At 43.9% G+C, this 25646-nt stretch overlaps 1 protein-coding gene across 1 annotated transcript in view; it reads left to right on the top strand.

Annotated features, from left to right (window-relative positions):
* Window positions 1-4658: 4658 nt before the first annotated feature.
* DRP2 (dystrophin related protein 2) overlaps window positions 4659-25646 on the top strand; it is a 48343-nt gene continuing 27355 nt past the window's right edge. Inside the window, exons 1-5 of the mRNA XM_081565695.1 lie at window positions 4659-4706; window positions 4828-4893; window positions 6789-6856; window positions 19710-19889; window positions 24683-24846. Coding sequence (XP_081421821.1) covers window positions 19773-19889; window positions 24683-24846 — 281 coding nt within the window. The 5' untranslated portion in view covers window positions 4659-4706; window positions 4828-4893; window positions 6789-6856; window positions 19710-19772. The remainder of the gene's footprint in view (window positions 4707-4827; window positions 4894-6788; window positions 6857-19709; window positions 19890-24682; window positions 24847-25646) is intronic.

The raw sequence follows: 25646 nt of genomic DNA, 5'->3' as shown, positions 1-25646 counted from the left end.
ATGGAAATAACAATCTCTTACATTTGAGCAGCATTTTATAATTTCAGTATATTCAATATATACTTATATCCATTATTCTGTTTGATTCTCAACCTAATCAAGTGAACAGAGCAGATATTATCCTCTTTCTGGTGAAGGGGAAAAAACCCAAGGTTCAAAAAGGTTAACAGCAATTTGGTAGCAAAATTGTGACTAGAACCTTTGTCTTCTGACCCCTAATTCCGTGTTCTTTCCACTATATCACCTTTACTTCAGCTTGAATGGTTTTGGTCTAAATGGAATACATTTAAGAACATAAATAGAACATAATATTTGGTTATATAACATCCCAGCTGCTGAGTCTGGTGTAGCAGAAGCTTGAAAAGCAGCAGAAGAGGGTGGGAGGTAGCCAAGTGTGTAAGATGAGTTCTACATTTTGAGATGTTCAGCAGAAAGAGCACAGGGCGCTCAGACTATCGACTGGGACAACACTGATTCTTCAACCCTTCTCTGTTGTGGTTTCACCTTATTCCTTACCAACTTCAATGACAAAACCCAGCCTTTTCAGCAGTGTGTCCCTACATTTCAAATGTGTTCCTCCAATTTAGCACCCAATTTTCTGCTCCCTTGTCTATGTCGTACACACTTGGTGAAACTCCCTCCCTCCTACTGTCTGACTCATTCTCACAATCCCAACTTCTTCTGAGGCATTTCACCTCTGTCTCTCTACTTAACCCTTTCAATTTTGCTGTATGAAATTCCCATTCATTGGAAGCAATTTCTGCTAGGTAAACAAAATAATGTGGCAAAAAAAACCACTCTGCAAATTATTTATTTTAAAATTTTTATTGAAGTATAGTTGATTTATAATGTTTCAGGTATACAGAAAAGTAGTTTGGTTATACATATATTCTTTTTCAGATTCTTTTCCATTGTAGGTTATTACAGGATACTGAATGTAGTTCCCTGTGCTATACAGTAGGTCCTTATTGGTTATCTACTCTCTATATAGTAGTGTGTATCTTAACATCCCAAATTCCCAATTTATCTCTCCTCCCTTTCCCCTTTGGTAAAAAGGTTTATTATTATTATTATCCTCTGCATTTTCTTTTTTTAAGATTTATTTATTTACTCATTTATTTTTGTCTGCACTGGGTGTTTGTTGCTGTATGTGAGCTTTCTCTAGTTGCGGCTCAGCTCTAGAGCGCTGGCTCAGTAGTTGTGACGCATGGACTTAGTTGCCCTGTGGTATGTGGGATCTTCCCAGATCAGGGATCGAACCTGTGTCTCCTGCATTGGCAGGCAGATTCTTTACCACTGGGCCACCAGGGAAGCCCTCTTCTGCATTTTCTTAGTGAGACTTTTTACTTCACAGCCTTACCGGAAACTTACCAATTCTTTGCCCTGATGATGTTTCTTCCCTCCAAACTTTCTCTACCTTGTTGATAAGACAGTCTTGACCTGGTTGTGTCTATGGTGGTTTCCTGTAGAGTGAATTGGAGGGCTTTCTCTAATGGGGAAATATTCTTCCCATTTCCTAGCCCACAGGAGTCAGCAATCTTCCTTCTCCTCACATGTTTTTGGATAGCAGGAGTAAGTGTCAGAAGCAAGGAAAAGACTGGAGATGAAAACCAGAGAGAAACAAAAATTCATGAAGTTCCTAGAGAAGATAGGGAGAGAATGGTGTGAGGTCATGAGCAGAGGTATTGACCTTGGTGAGGGAAAAGTGAAGGGAGGTCCTTTGTCAGGGGATGGTGGAAGGGGAAGAAGATGGGATGAAATCCTGAAGTAGAGAGGACTTTTACAGGGATATCTTTCACCACTCAGCCAAACAAAAATGGCAGTTATTTGCTGAGGTAGGTGGGCTTGGGTTGGATGTTGGAGAAGAGTAGAAACAATTGCAAGTAGTACTTTTGGTAAACATGGTTTGGGGCTAATAATAAGGTTGTGGAATGACAATGGGAGTGACCTACACCACCTCTCCCCCACCTACCATATTCACAGTTTATTTCTCTTTTAGCAACTCAGCAAGTAGTAAAGCTAGGAAGAAATGATGAAAGGATAATATGAGGAAGATCCATTAGGGATGGGGGCACTGTTCCATCCTCACTACCAACTGCTCTGTTTTCAGGTTCTCATCAGATGAGTACTACAACTGCCTCCTACCAAGTATTCAAGCTTCCAGCCTTCCTCCCCTCCAATTCATCCTTCATTGCACTCGATCGTATTTCTGTTTAATTAGTTGTCTCACCCATTTGGCTGTGAGCAACCTGAAGGTAGTTTCCAAATTTTCTCTGTGCTCCTGAGTTCTAGCACAGATCTAGTGTGCAGCAATCACTCAATAATTGTTCTTCACGAATGTTGGCAAGGATATGGAGAAAAGGGAATCCTAAGACATTGTTGGTGGGATTCTAAATTGAGGCAACCACTATGGAGAACAGCATGGAGGGTTCTCAAAAGCCTAAAACTAGAACTACAATATGATCCAGCAATCCACTCCTATGTATATAACCAAAAGGAAAAAAAACACTAATTAGAACATACACCCTTATGTTCATAGCAGCAGTATTTACAATAATCAAGATATGGAAGCAACCTAAGTGCTCATGAACAGATGAATGGATAAAGAAGGTGTGGTATATACAATGGAATATTACTCAGTCATAAAAAAAAATGAGATTTTGCCATTTGCAGCAACATGGATTGACCTGGAGGGTATTGTACTAAGTAAAATAGGTCAGATGGAGAAAGGCAAATACTGTATGATATCACTTATATGTCAAATCTAAAATATACAACAAACTAGTGAATATAGCAAATCAGATATAGATTCACAACTATAAAGAAGAAACTAATATCAGTGAGGAAGTGGGAGGAGTGAGATAGGGGTAGAGGATTAGGAGACACAACACACTACATACATAGTAAATAAGCAACAAGGATGTATTTTACAGCACAGGGAAATATAGCCATTATTTTGTAATAACTCTAAATGGAGTATAATCTATAAAAGAAATTGAGTCGCTATGTTGTACACATGAAACTAATATTGTAAATCAGCTATACTTCAATGTAAAAACTTGTTTTTTCCATGGAAGCCATTAGAATGATATTAATACTTCTAAAACATAAATCTGACCATGCCACTTCACTACTTGAAAAAACAACAAATACACAAATGACCCTAGTGCTTTCATGTGTGCTTGCAAAGCTTCATCTCCTGCCACTCCCTGCTATTTCCCACCAGTAACCCCATCCTAGCTTAGTGCTCTAGTACTTACAATCCCTAAGCAAGCAGTACTATGTCAGCTTTGTAACTTTGCACATGTTTTATCTCTGCCTGAAATGCCCCACCTATTCTTGTCCACTGAACAGAGTCCTGCTCAGTGATACTAGGATGGGTCTCAAACATTCTCCTACAGGTTACCAGGGTGGAGCTACAATCAAAGCTTGTGGCCTGATGTCCTTTGATCTTTTTTTGTCCTCTTCAGAAAAATAGTTGAAGCTAGCCTATGTGCTTGCTTTGGTTTGTCCAAATGTCGCCTGGGTGAAAATGAGTGTCCCTGGGATTTAAATGGGCTTCCCCGGTGGCTCAGGGGTAAAGCATCCACCTGCAATGCAGGAGACTCAGGTTCGATCCCTGGGTCAGGAAGATCCCCTGGAGAAGGGCATGGCAACCCACTCCAGTATTCTTGCCTTGGAAATCCCATGGACAGAGGAGCCTGGCGGGCTACAGTCCATGGGGTCACCAAGAGTCAGACATGACTGAGCAACTGAGCATGCACGGGATTTAAATGTCAGAGTGAAATTTTCTCTTGAATTGCAATGTTCAAGCAAAGATGTTACCTCTCCTGAAACATAACTATAGAGACTCTATCTCAACACCCTCCAGGAAACAAAAAGTAAACAATCCTCTTCCAAATACCCCCAAAAGACCAACCACAGTAAAGAGTGCACCTTGGGTAGCCTATGAGATGGCACCCACTGAAAAGCCACAGGAGCTAAACAGGAAATATAAATGACTAGAGTACAGTGGGCTGTGTGGGAACTATAGCAAACTGGACCGATCCACCTCATCTCAAGATCACTTGTCTTTCCCCTGTCATACTCCATTCATAGTTTTAATCAAAATTTGTGTGGAGTCTGCTCACTCAGGACTTCACAGAGAGAGAAGTCTTATGTCTGAGGTGCCTTGTGTTTCTGACCTCTAAGGGGAAGGTAGACATTTTGAGTAGAGGAAATAGCTTGAGAAAGGCACAAAAGATTAGAAAAACTATCCGGGGACTTCTGTCCTAGTCACAGTTGTCTCAGTGCCCTACCTAGGCTTGACGTCTGATCGGGCCACTAGAACATAGATGCAGGCAATATAGCATCATGGTTAAAAATGCAGGCATTGCTCAGAGAGATCTAGTATAAGTCTTAGCTCCATAATGCTTGGCTGTGTGACCTTGGGCAAGTCATGTAACCTCACCATGTTATAGAGCTTTATCTATTTTTAATCTACTATGTGGATGAAATGAGCTAATAACGTATGCAAAGCACTTTGAACAGTACCTAGCCTGAAGTAAATTCTCGATGATGTTAGCCATTATTATAATCTAATAATTAAATCTTAATTGTTGGTCGCTGATAATACCTTGATGTTTTTTGTCTCATGGTAATATCCTTATTTTTCACAGGAGGTCTGAGTGCCTGGAGTAAAGGAACAATGATTCCATGATAATTGGGTCAGTGGGAAGGAGATCTGGGGAAAGATTTTGTTGTTTCCCTCAAAAGAAACTCTGTGGGCTTATTTTCCTGGAGGCTGATACTGTCTTTTTGTATCTGCTGCCTGAATGTTTTCTCTAGAGATAGAGAAATGAAGAAGGATTCTGAGTGCTTACGGTGATTTGGGCAGTTCCAAGTGCAGTCAAGGTGGGGAACAAGTATCCCATCCAGTTCATTCTCCTTCCTCCTTCTAGATCTAAGCTCGGCTTTGGATTGATCCGCCAGCCTACTGGTGCCAGGGGTGAGACTGAAGTTAGGTCGCATGTGTTTGGTGTGTGTTCTACGCTGTGCCAACCCAAACAGTTTCTCAGAGTGTTTCTCTAATCTTTCTTCTAGCCAACTCCCCCTACCCCCAAGTCGTTCCAAGTCAGGTGTAAAGGGCTCCTGGGGCCCTGGGTCAGGATGGTGCTGAGAAAACCTGCATGCTGGCAGGGCTAAGACTGGGGCCAGGCAGGGCGAGGCTGGGGAGCTCAGAAATACTCTGTCAGGGGTGTGTAGGTTGAGAAGCCGGGATGTGCTTCCAAAAACCCTTCAGAAATCAAAGGCCGTTTCTGCGCTGGCATGGGGGCCTGGCTGCTGCTGTTTCGGCCAAGCAGGAGGGGTCACTCACTCAGCTCTGAAAGCCTTATTTGCTGGAGGGAGCAGTTGGTTCCCATTTTGTTTGTTTGTTTTAAAGAGGAGATCAGGCCTTCCTTGTAGCTAATCTTGCACTGAAACCAGCAGCTTAAGTTTTTAACATTTTATCTCAAAAGAAAACACACACACGTGCTAGTTATTTCCTATCTGAGAGTTTTCTCTAACAATCATAATAATGGTATTAATTCTCAGTCTTTGTAGAAACTTTGTCAACACTAGTGCCAAGTCCTCTGAGCCAGGAAGTGTATTCACTTCTAAATTGCAGTGCCATCAGAGCTTATAAAGTTCTTAGAGGCAAATGAGTGAAATTAAGCAACCCACCCCCAAACCAATCTGTTTCTCCCTGTCATACACACCCTGTTCTCAGAAATGGAGAGAGGAAAAAAGAATGCTTCTCTTATTCTTTGCCCTGGCCTGGAGCTACGGGGGCTTTAAGTATGAGTGTGTTTTTGTAGGAGGATTGGGGTGGGGGCTTTCTGACTGCCATTGATCCATCCATCCACCCCATTTACTCATTTGGTAAATCTTTATTGAGTTAATGTACTGTGCTCTGGGCACCCTATAAAGGGATATAATTGTCTTCATCTCTTCAGTTGTTTTCCCCATGTCTGGCGGTGTGTTTGGCATTCATACCCTCTTCTCTTAAACAGAGGTGACAGCTAAAAGAGCAAAGCCTAGTATGGACAGAAGGAAGGAGAGTGACTGGGGTAGTGGCTGAGTGGAGGCACGAAGGAGCTGTGTTTTCTCAGATTATTCAGGGTGTACTTTGCTCTCCTCATGGGCAAGGATTTCTCCACCTTTAGATCTAAGAGGAGGTGAGGATGGAACTTAACGGGTGACTGGCAGACTGCCCTGAGCCCAAGACTCTACCTTGGGTACCAGTGAGGATTCTAGAGCAGAGTGTTTCAACCTCCAACACAGGAACTGAATCCTGGACTGGCTACCAAGGGACCATGCCAGCTGCTGGCTCTGAAGTTGGCTTTGGCTCTGAGCTCGATCTGTGGAAGTTGGGGCCCAGGCTCCTGGCTCAGCAGCTTGTATTGATCTCCCAGCCTCTTTTGTCTCCTCCTCCCCAGTGGAAGCCTCTCCCCCTCTGCCTCTCAGCCTCTTCCGCTTTCCTCTTCAGCTTCTAATGAACTGAAATCTCCGAGAGCCGCCAGGGCTCTGGTAGTTTCACAAAACTGTCCTTGCTCTTCCTGCATCTGCCCAGTCAAGGGTATCTTTGCCTGAGGTCGGATAGATGCTATTAGTGCCAATGATATGATTGCATAGCAACACAGAGCGGCTCCGAGAGAGGGGAGGAGGAGCAGGAGAAGGAGGACAGGGAGGTGGGAGAGACGGAGGGAGAGTGTGCATACAGCAGCTGTCGGCATTCCTGTCTCAGGGACTTCTTTGCTGATTCACAGAAGCAGCCCAGCTCCAGCCACCCAGCTCCCAGTTGCCGCCTGATCCTCAGACCTGCCGGAATCAGAAGGTAGGCCACAGAGAAATGATTTCTGAGCCTCGCCCTTTTTCAGCCCACTGAGGGGGAATGACTGAGGGAGGGGAAGCTCCAGAGGTACTGTGTGTGTGTGTGTGTGTGTGTGTGTGTGTGTACGCACCTGCCTGTCTGCCATCTGCTTGTGCCTTTGGGGGAAAACTTACATTAAAAAATGCCCACAATGAAGTAGCTACCGCTTGGATTCATAGAAGGAAAAAAAAAAGATGCCCAGGAATAGAAACTCCAGCCAATTTGAGCAAGTAGGGTCTAAAAATGAATAAGAGGAAGGTCCATAGTTTGCTGCTCTGAGAGGAGAGGGGTATTTATTTATTGACTCATTTATTTATTTATGTGTGTTCTCTATGACAGGCTTTTTGTCCATGGATGGATCTCCTGGTGGGAGGGAAAGGGAAGGGGTGTAGAAAGCATTGGCTGAAAAGGGAGGACAGAGGAAACATGGGACCTCAGAGCAGGTCCCCTGAACAAATGATTGTCTGGCCAGCAGACAGGACACAGGAGCGCTTCCTTGGAGCGAACCGGGCTCTGACCTAGGAGGCTGGAGTTGAAGGCACATCCTAATCTCCGCATTTACTTCCTGTCTCAGTCCAGCTTCCCCTCTTGCAGTTTTCCCCTGGCTGCTCCCCTTGATTTCCTTTCTACCCCCTTGTAACCAGGAGGCACCTCTCCACTCTTGAGAGCAGAGCTTGGAGAGCTTTGAAACCAGGCTTACCTCTCCTGGAATCGAACACCCTGTTCCTTCTGCTCTCCTTAGCTTTCCCCGGCTTCAGGCCCTGTGCCCCCAGCCTGGTAAGTGGGCCTGAGACTGTGTGGGTTAAGGCTTATCTTGCTTTTTTTTGGTAGGAAGAGCCAGGCCTCAGAGGGATTGGGTCCCAGCAGGTAGCCGGGGCTGGGTCAGGCTGGGGTGGAGTGAGGTAGAGAGGGAGGAAGGGTAGCTTCTGCAGCCTGGAAAAGAACATACTTTTCTCTTATGTTTTCTTTTTGATTGTTCAAAAGAAAAAAAAAAGCCTTTTAAAAAAACCTCTCTGCCTCGTCCACCTTAGCGCCTGACTTTTCCAAAGGAATCCTTGTTTCTAGATTAAAGGCCCTCAGGTAAATCACCTTTTAAAAGGCCTGGTAGGGGCCACAAACCTCAGGAGATTTCCTCTCTGGGCTTAGGGTGGGGAGATGGTTCCAGAAAACCCCGGGACCAGCCAAGGAAACCCTCCCCCCAAAAGGCAGTGCTGCCAGTGGAAGTGATGTGTCCTGTCCCTGAAAGAAGAAAAGAGCCCCTCTTTTCCTGGGTGGGCTGGCCTCGACTCTGCAGTTCTGCCTCCTGTAAACCAGTGCTGTGCAGTGAGGGCACTTGGACAGGGCTCCTCTTCCCATGAGACTTGTCCCCTAGGCATTCACCCTGAACCCTGGGTCTGAGCACACTTCAGCTCCACCGTCACCCAAAGGAGGGAGCACGGCTCAAAGCAGCGAAGTTAGCAAAGGTCCAAGAGCCAGGTACAGAGGGGGCATTCAGGAAGCACCACTTCTAACCACAGACGTGCAAAAGTTTCTGATGTGAAATCTGCCACATGTCTGACTCTCTGCGACCCCATGGACTGTAGCACACCAGGCTTCCCTGTCCTTCACTATCTCCCAGAGTTTGCTCAAACTCATGTCCATTGAGTTGGTGATGCCATTCAACCATCTCATCATCTGTCATCCCCTTCTCCTCCTGCAAAGGAAGAATGAAATGGCAAACCACTTCAGCATTCTTGCGTTGAGAGCCCCATGAACAGTCAGAGAGGATAGGCTCTCACTAATGAAGCCTGAGAAGACAGCCTTCTACACTGGTCAGGGACATTCACAGGAAACCCACTCTGGAAGTTAAACTAGGAAACTACATTCCTCTCTTAGGAAGGATTCTTCTACACACACATCAGTGACTGAAAGAGCAAGTGAGATAAATCCTTCTAGGATGACATTTACCAAACCACCGATGTTCCACAGAACACTGTTTGCAGAGAATGTTAATAGATTCTGTTTTAAAATAAGGAGTGGTGGTGGGGGGTGGGGTGTATTCTATGGTCCAATCTTTTTCTTTTTTTGAAAATGCTTCATAACTGAATTCTCCTTCTGGAGACTCATCATGTACATAAGCGTATTAAAGGCTCTGAGAAGTACTGCTGTAAAGAAATCTGTTTAATTCTGTTCAACACAGTGAAATCCACATGGATTTGATCAGGGACCTCTTTTCTCCATGGAAAAATTTTTGTATCTTACACACACAGTGTTAGGAATTGCTGCTCAAAAAAAAAAAAAAAAAATCCTGGAATAAATTGACATATGGAAAAAACTTGTAAAATAATCTAATCCAGCACCACATTTTGAAGGGTGAAAATTTGAGAGGTTTAACGAAATTGTCCTTTTTGAGTATCTGAGAGAGTGGAACCCATATATCCTGATTCTCAGTCCTTTATGTCCAATTGCTGTCCTTTAGCAGGTTCCCTGAGCTTCCCTGGTGGCTCAGTGGTAAAGCATCCATCTGCAATGCAGGAGACTCAGGTTCAATCCCTGGGTCAGAAAGATCCCCTGGAGAAGGGCATGGCAACCCACTCCAGTATTCTTGCCTGGGTAATTCCATAGACAGAGGAGCCTGGTGGGTCGCAAAGAGTCAGACATGACTGAGCAACTGAGCACGCATGCAGCAGTTTCCGTTTTGTGAAAATAGTCCTGGGGAAAAGAAGCAGGTTGAAGGAACGATCCTGTCATTTTTAGTGAGACATTTGTACCTTACAGATTTCTTTAGTTATTTTGTTGTATCTGAAAATTCTGAATTTCCCTTTCAGCATGTGATTTGTTGCATTTTTTTAAACAATGTGCTAGAAAATTTGGGGGCATTCAAAAAGGTGTAAAGAATAATATAATGAAAATCAGGATGTTCACCACCTAGCTTTAAGAAAAAAAAAATCACCAATAGACTTGAAATCCTCTGTCTATCCTCTGTGGTCAAAGTTCCTCTCATGCGTTTATTTATATTTGTACTGCATATGTATGTGTCTTTAAGCACTATATGCCACTGCTTTATGTTTTTAAAAATGTATATCGATGGTATGTATCCTTCTCCAATTTGTTTGTTTTTTCTATTCGATGTTATATTTGTGAAATTCATCCGCATTGTGACATGTGGCTCTAGTTCATTCACTTTTCACTATTATATAGCATTCCATTTAAGAAATATGCCATGATTTATTTATCCATTCTGCAGTTGATGGACATTTAGGCTGTTTCCAGTTTTGGGCTCACAATTAGGGCTACTATGATCATTTCTGTGGAGATATTCTTATGTGAAAATTGCTATTGGGTATATATTTAGAAGAGAATTGTCCTGTCACAGGGTATGAGAATCTTCACTTTTGGGAGATATTGTCAGTTTGCTCTCCAAAATGGTTAATAATTTATACTCCCACCAGCAGTGTGTAAAGGTCTCAGATACATTGCATTAATTGTTTCTTTTTTCCTTTCCAATTCCTATATCTTTTATTTTATTTGGTTTTCTTCCTTCTTTTTTTAATTGGAGTATAGTTGATTGACAATATTGTTTTAGTTTCAGGTGTATAGCATAGTGATTTAGTTATATACACACATATACATATATATTCATATTCTTTTCCATTATGGCTTATTATAGGATACTGAGTATAGTTCCTTGTGCTACAAGTAGGTCCTTGTTGGCCATTTATTTTATATATAGAAGTGTGTATATGTTAATCCCCAATTCCTAATTTATCCCTCTCCCCTTCCCCCATTGGTAACCATAAGTTTGTTTATTAATTGGTTTTTACAATAAAATTCTCATAAGGATGCATCGCTGACTTTTTTTCCAGTGGAAAAGAAATCTTTCTCGAAATTGCTTGACAGCTACCTTCTCAGAAACACATTTCATTGTTTCCATTTGTAAATGAGGGGGTTGGCCTAGATAATCTCTAAGGCCTCTACCAGCTTGACAATCTGTGGCCCATGATTTATTCATTAAGTGAGAGCATCTGAAGCAGAAACTTGGTTTTTGGCTACATTGCAGGAATTATTTTAGGAACGCATAACAAGGTTTGGTGCGCATGAAATGCGTGCCTCGTATCTTAGTGCCATGCTGTCAGGTAGAAAGGCTGTGAGAGGGAGAGCCATCGTGCAGTGTCACCTTGGATTGGAGAGAGGAATCTTTTCACTGCCCTGTTCTTTCCTGAGCCTCCCTATTTATTTTCATCCAAGAACAATATTTCCTTGTTATAAAAAACTTTATACACACACACACACAAAGTGTATAAAATCAACATGAGAGTCCCCTTAATACAACTCTCCAGAAGAAATGTCACTGAACAATTTGTGTATCCTTGTAGGCTTTCTTTCTGTGCATATACAGAAAGAAGAGATTTTTCATTTTTTTTTTAATACAAAATTGGAGTTATACCAGACACATTCACTCTGAAACTGTTTTAAAACCTAAAATACATATCTTTGGCATCTGTTCAAATCAGTGGGTACAGATCTACCTCTTTCTTTTTTAACAGCTACATAATATTTCATGGCGTGGTGGTTTAGTCACTAAGTTGTATCTGACTCGTTTGACCCCATGGACTGTAGCCTACCAAGCTCCTCTGTCCATGGGACTTTCTAGGTAAGAATACTGGAGTGGGTTGCCATGCCCTCCCTCCTCCAGGGGATCTTCCTGACCCAGGGATCAAACCCAGGTCTCCTTCACTGCAGGCAGATTCTTTACTGACTGAGCTATCAGCGAAGCCCCTGTTACTCACTTCATGGCACGAGTGACTGCAGTAAGAGAAAAGATTTGAGTGCTTGCTAGATGGTAACTATGAATTAAGTCCTTACAACAGGGCTATGAAGTAGGTCTTTCTGTTATCCTTGTTTCACAGATGCAGGGACTGAAATACGAAGTCAGGGATCTTGTCCAAACCTGCGATAGGTCGAGAAGCCAGGATGCAAACCCGAGTGTGCTGGCTCAGAGCCCACACCCTTCACTATCAGGCTGTGCCACCTCTCTGACACAGTCCACTTAACTAGTCCTTTGTTGACGGACATCTGAGTTGATTGCAGTCTTGCTATTGCACCCAAAACTGCAGCAGATACCCTTATCCACTTCTGCAGATATTTCTGTAGGCTGGGTTCCTAAACTTTTACAGTTTATAGGTACAAAGAGCTTATTCATTCATTCAAAAAATATTTACCTAGCTCTTAGGCACTGGGAAAGCTCTGAGATCAGACTGGGAGAGTTGACCAGCATTTTACTTCCCAGATGTCTTAGGAAGGTCATTTAAATGGTCTGTAGGATTTGCCAGCTGGGTGATACCCCAGACCCACTGCATCCTGTCCATTCTTAATTGCTTGTGTCTTTGCCTGGGTAGTGGCATGTCTGACTGAGTCAGCCCTTGGGCTCCCAGCTGATGGCCCAGAGCCACGAATTTTCTCTACTTGCTAAGTGTTGGTGACCACAGTGCCTGAGAGCCCGAGTTCTAGAATTTACAAAGGCAGAAGAGTGTAGCAGTAAAGAACTTGTATTCTGGGACACACTGGCCTGGATATAAATCCCAGTTCCCTACCTCATAGTCACAATATCACTTTGAACAAGTTACTTACTGCTGTGTGCCTCCATGTTCTTATCTGCGCAATATAGACAGCAGTAGTAACTACTTCATAAGATTTTCCTGAGGATTCCATGACTTCCTGTATGTAGACTGATTAGTTAATATACATAAAACATAGAATAAAGTAAATTTTAACTGTTACTACTTTTTGGCTATGGAAAAGCTGCTATATCAACCTTTCCATAAAACAGTTGACAATGTCTACGGCACTTTGGTGAGGAGTGGGAAAGAAGGGAGAAAGTAGCTGTTAAATAGCTAATGTATTCACACACCTCAAAATTCCAAAGGTACAAAAGGATATTCAGTAAAAACTATATCTCCTATTGGTGACACAGGGATTTTAAATTTTATTTATTTATTTTTATTTTTGGCTGCGTGGGGTCTTTGTTGCTTTTGCACAGACTTTCTCTAGTTGCAGTGAGTGGGGGCTACTCTCTAGTTATGGTGCACGGGCTTCTTTTTGCAGTGCTTCTCTTGTTGCAGAGCAGAGGCTCTAGATGTGCAGGCTTCAGTAGTTGTAGCACTCGAGCTCAGTAGTTGTGGTATACGGGCTTAGTTGCTCTGCGGCATGTGAAATCTTCCCAGACCAGGGACTGAACCTGTGTCCCCTGTATTGGCAGGCGGACTCTTATCCAGTGCGCCACCAGGGAAGTCCCGGTGACACAGGGCTTTTGTGGATGTAAATAATTATTCTGTTTCTCGACCCAAGCAGTGATTACATGGGAATTTGCTTTGTAATAATTCAATATATTTTACACATATATTTTATGTACTTTTTGTAAGTTATATTTCTCAGTTTTAAAAAGAGAGAAAATAAGGGGAAAAAATCTGAAAAGAATGGAAGGAATTCTCCCATCTCTGTTTAGTAGCCACTTGGTTCCCTTCTCCAAAGCCAATCGACATTAACAGGTTCTTTTGTATATTTCCAAAGGTATTTTATTGTATATAAAAGCACATGTTTTGTTTTAAAACAGATTAAACTAATCACTTTTTTCTTATTTTCTGTTTACTTAAAACTTTACCTCAAGACATCATTCTATATTGGCACATAAAGAGTTCTTAATTCTGGTTTTAATAGCTATATAGAATTCCATTGTATGCATACACCATTATTTGTTTAACAAGTCCCCGAGTAATGGACATTTAGGTCGTTTGCAGTTCATTTTTTTTTCCCATTTCAAGCCTTGCTTCAAATGCTACATTCTGTATACATCATTTCACACAAACACAAGAAATGTGTATATCCAAAGCCTTTCTCTTCATGTTCCCTGGAATTTGTACCTACAAAATTGAGGAACTGTACACTCACCTAATTGGAGCTCAGTTCAATACATCAAGTCAATTTGTGTCTCTTTCTGATTCCCTTTCCCCACTGGTAACCACTAGCGTTTTCTATATCTATGAATCTGAGGAATCTGTTTTAGTCTTGTTATATATACTTGTTTGTTTTATTTTTTAGATTTCACATAGTACTTGTCTATGCATAAAATAATCAACAAGGATATATTGTACAGCACAAAGAACATAGCCATTAGTTGATAATAACTTTAAATGGAGGATAATCTATAAAAATACTAAATTACTATGTTGTATACCTGAAACTAATGTAATATTGTAAACCAACTAAACTTCCATTAAAAAAAAATCAAGTCAGGAGGCATTCACTGAGTACCTGCTCTGTGTCTGGCTCTGTGTGGAGTAGAAGTTAATAATGGGCATGAATCTTGTCCTCCACTAGCCAACAATCTTGCTTTTATGCTGAAATCCTGGTATTCCCCACATGTTTTTAAAGCTTTTATCTCTGCCCAAGTTAAACAATGTCTCCCCCTGAATCCTCCTGGAAGGGCCTGTGTGTGGCTTTCAGAATTAGGAAAAGAGTATTCCTAGTGGGAAAAAAGTCACAGCTGGGTATCTAGCAGGATCCCTAGGGGAGAGCACAGATAAATAAATTCTACCCCAAAAGCATCCTCCATACTACTTCATACATCCAAATCTTCCTCTCTCACCTTAGCTCAAAAGCATCTCTTCCATAAATACATCCTAAATCCCTTCAACTTGAAAGGAACAGTTCCTGCTCTGAGACCTCTCGTAATTTGATGTCTGTGTCCTGCAGAAGGTATGAATCATTTCTCCCTTCAGTGATACTTTTTTTGTTTACATGTCTTATTTTCTACACTTGGCCATTTGGGGACCAATTCAGATTCATCTCCAATTCCTCACAGCTTCTGCAAGTTAAAAGGAAGAATAGGAAGAGAATCAATATGTACAGGTGGTAATTAGGACAGAATGGAGGTAAATAAAGAGGCAGAAAGAAGAATCTTTATGTAGAACAAAGAGCACTGGCCAGAAATCAGGAGGTCCAGATTCACTTGGGTCTCAGCTTCTTCGTCTGTCAGATGGAATCATAATTCTGGTTGGGTCCTACAGCAGGCTACAAAAGTATGTTCTACTAAAACAGCAAACATTTTGATGTGTGGCAACTGTTAACCATTAACATTTTAGCAAATCAAGGTCTAGAGAGGTGAAATGACTTGAAGTCACAGTCAATGGCACAGTCTGAAAGAGCAGAGGATAGTCATGCCAGGACCAGAAAGAGTTTATTCCTTTTTTGCCGGCATTGGGATTAGAAGATCTGAATTCCCTAATACCTGGATTTGTTATTTTGTGAAGCATCAAACTCATATCAGGTCAGTAGAGGAGAATATGAAGGAAGGAATTTAATCTGTAGAGAGGTGAACCTCAAAAGAGTGAAAGAGTTTATGAAAAAAGAAATACAACTGGCCACTAAAAATGTAAGGGAAAAGTTAAGCATTTCAAGTAACTAAGGAAATACAAAGTAATTCTCAAGATGCCATCTTCACTTACAAAATTGGCAAAGATATTTAAAAAAAAAGAATACTGTTGGCAAGTGTGCTGGGAAACAGGCTCTCTCATAGATTGTTGAGGGTGGTATAAAGTGATCTAAGTTTTGTTAGGGCAATTTAGAAGAATGTATTATTAATACAGGGCTTCCCTGATAGCTCAGTTGGTAAAGAATGCACCTGCAATGAGGGAGACCTGGGATTGATCCCTGGGTTGGAAAGATCCCCTGGAGAAGGGAACGGCTACCCACTCCAGTATTCTGACCTGCAGAATTCCATGGACTGTACAGTCCATGGGGTCGCAAAGAGTCAGACATGACTGAGAGACTTTCACTTTCACTTTCATTATTAATACAAGTCTGAAATTGGTTCATGCCCTTTAATCCAGAAACTCTCCCTTCTAGAAAATTATCTTAAGGATCACAAATATGCACAAGGCTATAAACTGCAGTGTGACATGTTTTACTGTTAAAATAAATTATGCTTTATCCATTCTGTGGAATATTATACAACAATGATTAAAGCTAACATTTATCGAATATGTACTATTGCCAGACACTGTGCTAAGTTATTTAAATACATTATTAATTTTTAACCATTAGAACAAGACTACAAGGGCAGTCATCCCCATTTTACAGATGAGGGCCCTGAAGCTCAGAGATGTTAATTTCTCCCAGGCCACACTGCTAATAGGTTGAATAGAGTGGGTTTGACCCTAGGTCTGTCTGATGCCAAAGCCCATGGCCTCAAGCACAGGACTCTATAACCTTTGCAACCATTAGAAGTCATGTCAGAGGAATAGTTAATGAAATTTTAAACTGACCCTGATATAAATGGCAAATTTAAAAAACATGATATAAAATTATAACTATATAATTAATATATAAATAATATGATGACAATTTTATTTCCCAAGTGCAAGTATATATTTTTCGCAGAAAAACTACTGTAAGGATTCATACCTGTTAGTAATGGCTGGCTACCTCTGGATAGTAGTATTATTTTTATTTTATTTTAGTAGGTTATTTTTATTTTCAGTTATGATTTTCTGTATTTTCCATTTTCCTATAAAGAACAGATATTGCTTGTATAATCAGCAAAAATTAAAAATGTTAATGTAAAAAGAGGTCTGAAAGCAAAACTTTTGTAGCCTTCATACTTACAATATGTCTGTAGCAATACTCCATTTTTTATCTGAGTGATTAATTTTTTAATTTAACTAATTAATATTTTCTTGGCTGCACTGGATCTTCATTGCTGGGTGTGGGCTTTCTCTGGTTGTTGTGGCAAGTGGGGGCTAGTCTCTAGTTTTGGTGCTTGGGCTTCTCATTGCGGTAGCTCCTCTTGTTGTGGGTTTCCCAGGTGTTGCTAGTGGTAAAGAATCCACTTGCCAGTGCAAGAGATGCTAGAAACTCGAGTTCAATCCCTGAGTCTAAAAGATGCCCTGGAGTAGGAAATGGTACTTCACTCCAGTACTCTTGCCTGGAAAATTCCATGGGCAGAGGAGCCTGGTGGGCTATGGTCCATGGGGCCACAAAGAGTCAGATATGGCTGAGCACACAAACTTACTTTTGTTGTGGAGCGTGGGCTCTAGGGCACTCAGGCTTCAGTAGTTGCAGCACAGGGGCTCAGTAATTGTGGCTTGTGGGCTCGAGAGCACAGTCTCAGTAGTTGTGGCACACAGGCTTAGTTGCTCCATGGCACACAGAATCTTCCTGGATCAGGGATCAAACCTGTGTCCCCTGCACTGGCAGACAGATTCTTAACTACTGTACCACCAGGGAAGTCTTAGTGATTAATTCTTTTATGTTGGTGTTGGATCAGAGAGGAGCCATCTTTTCAATCATTCTTTGGGGTAATCTCTTTGGGGATGAGGAATTATGTAGCTGTGTGATCTCTAGGGACTTTGATCACAATAAAATGTCCTTCAGACCATAAGTTCTTGCATTTGTATGATCTGTAATAGTCCCCAGTTTTTGGACCATGGACCCATGAGGAGGAGGGAAGGGTAACTTAGTTCAAGGAGTCCACAGATCTTTAAATGTATAAGTGTTTTTCTCACTCTGTAAGTACTAAAAGTACAGCTCCTTTGTAGGTGTGAGTGGGTGAAGTGAGATTTTTTTTTTTAATTTTAAGAAGGGGCCCTTATGTTGGGGACCACTGAAGTAGAAACTAAAAATGGTGGCTATTTAATCAGCAGTATCAGGAATCGTCCCTTATATGTAGGATCTAAAAGGACATAATACAAATGAACTTATTTACAAAACAGAAACAGATTCACAGACTTCAAGAACAAGCTTATAGTTGCCAGGGAGAAGGATGGGGGAAGGGATAGTTTAGGAGTTTGGGGATGGACATGTACACACTGCTATATTTAAAATGGATAACCAACAAGGATCTACTGTGGAGCACAGGGAACTCTGCTCCAAGTTATATGGCAGCCTGGATGGGAGGGGAGTTTGGGGGAGAAGGCATACATGTATATATATGACTGAGTCCCTCTACTGTCCATCTGAAACTATCACAATATTGTTAATCAGCTATACTCCAATAAAAATTTAAAATTTTTAAAAAAGAGAGATGTTCACTTCTTGCCATTGGATCAAAGTTTGCACATCTTTGCCCAGCATTAAAAGATACCACTTATATCATCTGCAAGCATTGTCTTAGGCACCCATCCTAATCAGACGTGTGTACATTCACCAAACTGTCAATTGGTTTGGTACATTTAACTTTTTCACTCTTGTCTTAGCTGTTGGCTTCAAAAGCTGAACATGTCTCAAGAATAGCTTATTACAGAACACTGACCTCACTCCCCTACCACACCAAATTTGCTTCTTCTGTTTTCCTCTCCTGCTGTTGGCAACATTATTCATCCAGCTCCCAAATTATAAGCCTTTAACTCCTTCGCCTCTCTCACTTTTCATATCCAAGTGATCACTGAATCCAGTGTGTTTTACCTTTTCAGTGTATCTCAATGCCATGTTCTCTGCTCCCTCCTCCCTGAAACTGCCTGCCTGTTTTGACAGCTTCTAAATGGATTCTTCCTTCGGGAGACTCACTCTACAAGGTAGATGGAGGACTCCTACTAAAATGCAAATCTGGTCGTGTCACTCCCCTGCTGAAAATCTTCAGTACCTCCGTATTGTCTACAGGATAAAGCCTAGGATCCTCTGCTTATCATTCAAGCCATGACCCAATCTGGCCACAGCCTCATCTGGTACTCCCCCACAAGGCACCTACCTGTACTCTGATCTGCACCATACATTTGATTTTTCTGCTGTTTGGAATGTTCTTTTTTTGTTTTATCTTCTCTGTCTAATGACAATCCAATTTCTCTTTCATGACTCACCTCAAGAACATTTCCTCTAGGGAGACTTCCTGACATGACCAGGTAGGGCTCACTTCATCCATCCTTTCACTCCATCCCATAAATACTTCTGCCATTAATGCAGTAACACTTTATGGCTTCATTTTCCCCATGTCTGTTCTCTCTGTTTGTGAACTCCTCACCATGTCTTTTCATCTCCCAAACTCCAGCCATACTGAACTTACTGTTCTCTGAGCATGTTGTGCTTTTTTGTGTGACATCCACCTTTGCACAGGTGGCTCCCTCTGCTAGGAATGTGCTTCTCCCTTTCTCCCCTTCTCTGCACAGGCAAATATCTACTCATCCTTCAAGACTCATCTCAAATGCAATCTGTCTGAAATCTCTGCATATGCTCAGATGGAGTTAGTTATTCTGCATTCTTTGCTCCCCTAACCTTCTGGTGAAACCTCATTTATAGCATCTGCTGCATAAGTATTTTATTATCATTATCAGCTTACATGGGCTTCCCTGGTGGCTCAGTGGTAAACAATTTGCTGGCCAATGCAGGAGATACAGATTCAACCCCTGGGTCAGGAAGATCCCCTGGAGAAAGAAATGGTAAGCCACTCCAGTATTCTTGCCTGGAGAATTCCATGGACAGAGGATCCTGACACGCTGCAGTCCATGGGGTCACAAAAGAGCCAGACATAACTTGACTAAACAACAATCAGCTTACACGACTGTCCCCCTCCATCTCCCACACCTTATCCCCATGCAATGAGATCTCAGACAGCATATCATCTTTTTGTCTCTAGCACAAAGCACAATAGAGAAACAATAGATACTTCCTTGGGCAATTATTAACTCGAGTCTTTTATGGTGCTTGATGGCCTGGGAAAAACTATGGGATAGGTCAGTAAGCTTTGAATACTTATTGACATAACTGGTCAAGGCACCCCTGGGTAAGTACTGCATTTACAAGCCTTTTCTATATTTTGACTCTAAATCTGTCCTTGTTACTCTTCCAGGTGCTTATGCTCAACAATTGGTGCACTGCCTGTCCTCACCCACCCCCATGAGCCTCGGTTCTGATGCAACCTATGGTCATGCAGGGATGCCCTTACACCCTCCCACGATGTCATAAGTGGCGGGCAGCTGACAACTTCCATCACAGCTGCAGCCTCCGAAGCACCTGCCCCCAGCCTCAGGTAAGAGGCTCAGAACAAAAGACAGAACCGTGGAGAGAGGGTGGACATAGGATCTGTGTGTGTTCTTGTGGGTATCCATGCTTCCTAAGGCTCAAGGGTAGTCTTCATACACATGAAACCCCTTGCACAGAACGAAACCTCCTCTGGCCCATGCCTATCATTCATGAGGCCTTTTATGGGGCAAAGGAAACATGTTGATCTGGACAAGCCAAAGAGCCCTCAATGGCTAAGGTGGCTGGTTTCATGTTAAGCTTCCAGGGGAGGTCCCAGAAGAGCGTGCTCCTTCAGGGCATAGCCTAGGACAAGGCAGGACCTTCCTTTGCCTTGACTTCTCTCTGGTTTCCTCATATTCTGTACCTGCAGAATATTTCCTCTCCCTCCATTGGCTATTCCTCTCAAGTCCCTGGTCCTACTCACAGCTCCTGGGTTAACCCCACTAAGGATTTCCTGAGCTTCCTACTGGCCTGTCCTCTCTCTCTCCTCCCCTATGACTGGAGTGGTAGGGCTGAGTGTGCCAGCCTGTGTGTGGTGCCAGGTGGGCAGAGGGTGTGTGAGAGGCAGTAATCCCAGAGGGCAACCCGCTTTCCTGGCAATGAGGGAAGTCCAAGGGAAAGTTGACTAGACAAGGGAGATGTATAAGCATATTTTGGCTTGCCCTATAATGCTTAACCTTCCCAGGTGGCTCAGTAGTAAAAAAAACCCACCTGCCAGTGCAGGAGACGCAAGAGACTCAGGTTCAATCCCTGGGTGGGGAAGGAAATGGCTACCCACTCCAATATTCTTGCCTAGAGAATTCCACAGACAGAGGAGCCTGGTGGGCTACAGTCCATCGGGTGGCAAAAAGTCAGACACGACTGGAGAAACTTAGTACACATCATGCTTTGAGGTTCAGAGGCTATGGGAGTGTGTGAAAGTACTATGTTTCTTAGGATCTTGCAGATGGGCTGCGATGGTGGGTTACTATGGGTGGTGTGAACAGCCACTGAATGTATATGGTGGAGGAAGAGAGATACCAAGGTGGCAGGGATGGAGAATGTATGTACTGGGGAACCCATGTGGGCGGAGAATGAGAGACAATGAAGGTCCAGACAGTCATAAGGTCCAGGCCTCCCAAGCTGTTTTCACACATCTAACCAGAGAGAATTCACTGCTTGTGACATATTCTCAAAGCCAGTGTCAACTGAGAGTCCCCCTGCAAACCTACCCCTTCCCCAGAGTGGGACTTTCAGAGGGTCGAGGGATTGAAAACCGTGGGTCCTTCCAGAAGGCTTGTCCTGCTTGTTGCCTATTCCCTGCAAGCTTCACTACCTAGGCAGTGGGACATGAGGGCTTAACTTTGTGACAGAGAATGGTGAGATCAAGCCCTCTCTTCTTCTTACCATCGAGTTTCTTCTCTTCTTTCTCTACAGTTCTCACTTTGTCTTAAAGTTTCAAGAGATGAGGAGAAAGTCCTATGGGGAGCGGGGAGACCAAACATCTTGGTCACAAAAACAGAAGTAGAAGGCTATTGATAGGGAAAGAAATCAAGGATTAATCATCATTTGCCTGAGGGCCTGGCTCTGCTAGAGGGGACTGTGATTCGTAGGGGGAACTCCGAGGGGAGAACAGAGTGAGGGAGCCTATTAAGGGAGCCAAATTGGGGGGTGGCATTTAGGAAACTAGGGCTTCCCTGGTGGCTCAGATGGTAAAGAATCTGCCCTCAATGCAGGAGACCAGGGTTCAATCCCTGGGTCAGGAAGATCCCCTGGAGAAGAAAATGACAACCCACTTCAGTATTCTTGCCTGGAGAATTCCATGAACAGAGGAGCCTGGTGGACTACAGTCCATGGGGTCACAAAAGAGTCGGACACGACTGAGTGATTAACACTTTCACACTTTTCATACTTGGGAAACTAAGAAGGCTGGAGGGACTGAAAGGCTAACATGGGTGGAGGCCAGTTCATCACGGGTGCTTCCATCAGAACCATCACAATTTGGTTGTGGCTGGATCATAAAAGGCTGTTTCTAACTCTGGGGCATTCCCAGCTCAGGGAACTCTGTGAGGATGGCTTGGGACCAACCAATTAGCCCAGCATAAACCAAGCTGCGACCCGGAGCTAGAGCTGCTCCCTGCTCTTTGCCTGCCGTCCCCTGCCATTCTGCCATCCACCCCGCATGGCCCCACCCTGGACCCCAAGAAAGGCTCAGGCAGCTTCTCTAACTATTCCTGTAGGTGGGCCTCAGCATGGAAACAATGTGGAACTGTAGAAAGCCCAGAAGACTCTGTGGGAGATAAATGAGGATGGGAACAGAACCCTTTTTGGTCGAAACGAAGTGTTTTCCCTCAGTGCTGGGGGATGAGGGGCAGCTTGGGAATGTTAACCTTTCCCCAGGCAAGTCTGCTGGAAAAGGAGTGGCCACCTCCAGAAGGGCCCCTCAGGCCAGTAGCCCAGTACAGCAGAGGCAAGGCACAGGAGCCTCCCTGCACCGAGCTCCTGGGTTCCATCTTGCCCTCCCCCACCCTGCGGAAGTCCAGGGCGCATGCCCATAGACCATATGTTTCCCCCTGGCCTTAGAGTGCAAGGGGAGGTCTGTGGGGACAAGGCTGTCTGTCCTCTCTTCCCAAAGGCAGGGCAGAGCCTCCCCTCATTTTCACTGCTGGTTTGAGTCAGTCTTCTCCTGCCCACCATTCCCACGGCTCTGTCCTCGCATACATCCCTCACTGTCTCTGAGGACGCTTACTTATTAAAGGACAAGGCTGATCCTCAAGCTCATTGTCCTGCCAGGCCTTGGTGAAACTGCTTACCAGAGGTTTGTCACCAAAGTGATCTGATCTTTTCCTCCACCTCAGGGTAGGGGAGAGGGAACTAGAGGCAGAGTGAGTTCTTTGTGTCTTCCAGGCAAAGGGAACATAAATCAACAGAAGCTCCCCTCTGCACACCCCTCCTTAGCACCATGGAATGCCCAGTCCCACTCTCACCATCCTTGCCAGACTGGGAGGGCCCTCCTGGCCCCGGTGTGGCGGGCCCAGTTGGGAGCGAGCCGGAATTCCCCAGGGACAAAGCCCTGATTCACCGTCCCCAATCCTGACATAGCCGCCCCCTCTGGATTCCTGGGGGGTCAGTAAACAAACAGGGTGACAGATCCCGCCTCCTGGCCTGGCTCAGCTCTGCCTGCCCTCCCTGAGGGAGCCTGCTCAGAGCCTGTCTGGACTCTGCCTGCGGCTTACCAAGCGCTGGGTCTGGGTTCATTCGGAGGAGCATCATGGGGCTGCCCAATCCTGCAAGCGGGTCCCTAGGCGGCACAGGTAGGGTCCACTCATGGGAACGCAGGGCAATTGACTCTAGAGCTGTGCCCTGGAGCTTGGCTGTTCTCCCACTTCTCTTTCTGTGTATGGCTGTGAGCTGTGGGAGTTTTTTTAAAAAAATCTTGAATATTCTTTACTCTATAGATTCATGTGTGCTGAGTCGCTCAGTCATGTCCGACTCTTTTCGACCCAATGGACTACAGCCCGCCAGGCTCCTCTGTCCATGGGGATTCTCCAGGAAAGAATATTGGAGTGGGTTGTCATACCCTTCTTCAGGGGATCTTCCCAATCCAGGGATCGAACCTGCATCTCCTTTGTCTCCTGCACTGGGAGGTGGATTCTTTAGTACTAGTGCCACCTGGGAAGCCCTCTCAGTACAGGTTGGTTGTGTTTAACTGCTGACTCCTATGATTATCACTCTTAATATCACAAATTCTGCCAGCACTACTGCCCAGATGAGATCCTGGAAGTACTTGTGTTAGGATAGAACTGTTCAAATTGCCCAAACACTGGCAACCATGGCGTTCAAGGTATTCATAGGCTCATAGTTCAGTGTTCCAGAGTTTACCCAACCTTCTAGAAAAGAAAGCTGAAGGGCTGTCCCACAAATTCAGAGAGAGACGGAGAGACAGAGAGCGCCATCTGTAGTAGATGTCCTACTTCCAAGGAGGCCTTAGTGCCCCCTTCTCCCTCTTCACCACTCGTATTTCCCACCACAGTCAGGAGAGTCCTAAAGAGCACTGCTCATCTTCAGTGGGTTGAGAAAGGGCTGAGGCAGCATTTGGGGTCCTGATCTCCAAAGAACTCTGACCAGAGTCGACAGCTAAGAGGACTGGCCATGGAGCTGGCCAAACTCTCCCCTTGGGCCCTCCAGCTTACAGCCCATCACTTGCTCACCCTGTAGGGTATTATGGGGTTTGGGGGAATGGGGGTTGTGCCAAATAGCCCTTCAGGAGTTAGCTATCTCCCTCACAGTTCAAGACATGCTCAAGCAGAAGCAGAAGGGAGTGAAGGACAGGGGAGTGTGGAGAGGAAATCTCAGCCTGGGGAAACCCACCTGCATGCCTGCCTGTCTACCTGCTCCCCTTCTGCGGAAGGAAAATGGCCCTGCTGGTGGCTGAGCCTCCTCTAGTCTCTCCTTCCCCCCAAACCACACATCTTTCCCACACAACACTCGGCAGGCATGTTGGGAAACCAATCTTCCCATTAGAACCACAGCTCAAAGTGCTTAACACGTGTGTTAAGCCCGTGTGTGCAGGCTACAGTCCATGGGGTCAGAAAGAGTTGGACATAACTGAGCACAGCACAGCACTAAGAGAGGACCTTGCCATGAACAGAACCACAGTCTTTCTTTCTCTCAACCACTCAAACACATCCTAGAACCAGCCCCTTCTCCCCTCCCCAGCCCCCCACCCCACCCCGTTCACACTTGTCCCATGCATGGCTTGGCACAGGCCAGGGTGTGGCACACTCCAGGGACTGTAGAGGTGTCTGTGTTTCTGTACAGGTTAGAGCTGCTGCCACCACCCCCACACCTCCTCACGATGGTGCTGGGGTACCCTGCCTAAGTCCAAAGCTATTCAACGGGTCTGTTGGTGCCGCCAGAACCCTGGAACCACCAGCCATGAACCTGTGTTGGAATGAAATAAAAAAGAAGTCTCACAATCTCCGGTAAGGCCTGGTGCCTCGAAACAGGGGCTTTGGGGCATTGGTGGGGATAGTGTTGGGCTCCTCTTGCTCGTCACCCTCTTCTCAGCCTTCTTGTCAGCTTCCTCCTCTGTTTTTCCTCCTTTTCATGCTCTGGCACTGGGGGAAGAACCCTGGGTCAGAAGTCAGGAGACTTGGATTTGAGTCTCGGTCTTTTTCCTTTATTTTTATTTATTTTTTTAACACCAAAAAACATTTTGTATTGGGTTATAGCTGATTAACAAGCTGTGGTAGTTTAAGGTAAGTGAAGGGACTCAGCCATACATATACATATACATATATCCATTCTCTCCCAAACTCCCCTCCCATCCCGAGCCTCAGTCAGCTGTGTCACCTTGGAAAATTGGTTTCAGTAATCCCTGAATGTTGGCTTCCACTTGTTTGGATTTTTTTAACAACAACAACAAAATGAATAGAGGAATAATGCTTGTTCTATCTCCCAGTGTTGTTATGAGGACTCAAATAAGATATGGAAACGCTTTCTGCACTTAAAAGGCAAAACAAATACACTGTTGTAAAGTTAAAAAATAAATAAACTAATTTAAAATTTAAAAAAAGGAAAAAATAAAAGCGCTGATGTATAAATGGAGGACTTGATTACTGCCCGCCTTCCTCTCATAACTGTCTTTTATCTTAGTAGCTCTCATCTGCTTTTTCACATCTTTAAAAAATTTTATTTATTTATTTATTTTAGTTGCAGGATAACTGCTTTACAATATTTTAGTGGTTTTTAGCCCTCTCTTCCCATCCACTGCTTATCCCCC

The sequence above is a fragment of the Giraffa tippelskirchi genome, chromosome X (genome assembly GCF_054371585.1).
Source record: "Giraffa tippelskirchi isolate mGirTip1 chromosome X, T2T-mGirTip1v1.2.pri, whole genome shotgun sequence".
NCBI classification, from domain to species: Eukaryota; Metazoa; Chordata; class Mammalia; order Artiodactyla; family Giraffidae; genus Giraffa; species Giraffa tippelskirchi.
Note: the sequence above shows the minus strand (reverse complement) of the source record. Positions and strands in the feature narration are given on the sequence as shown.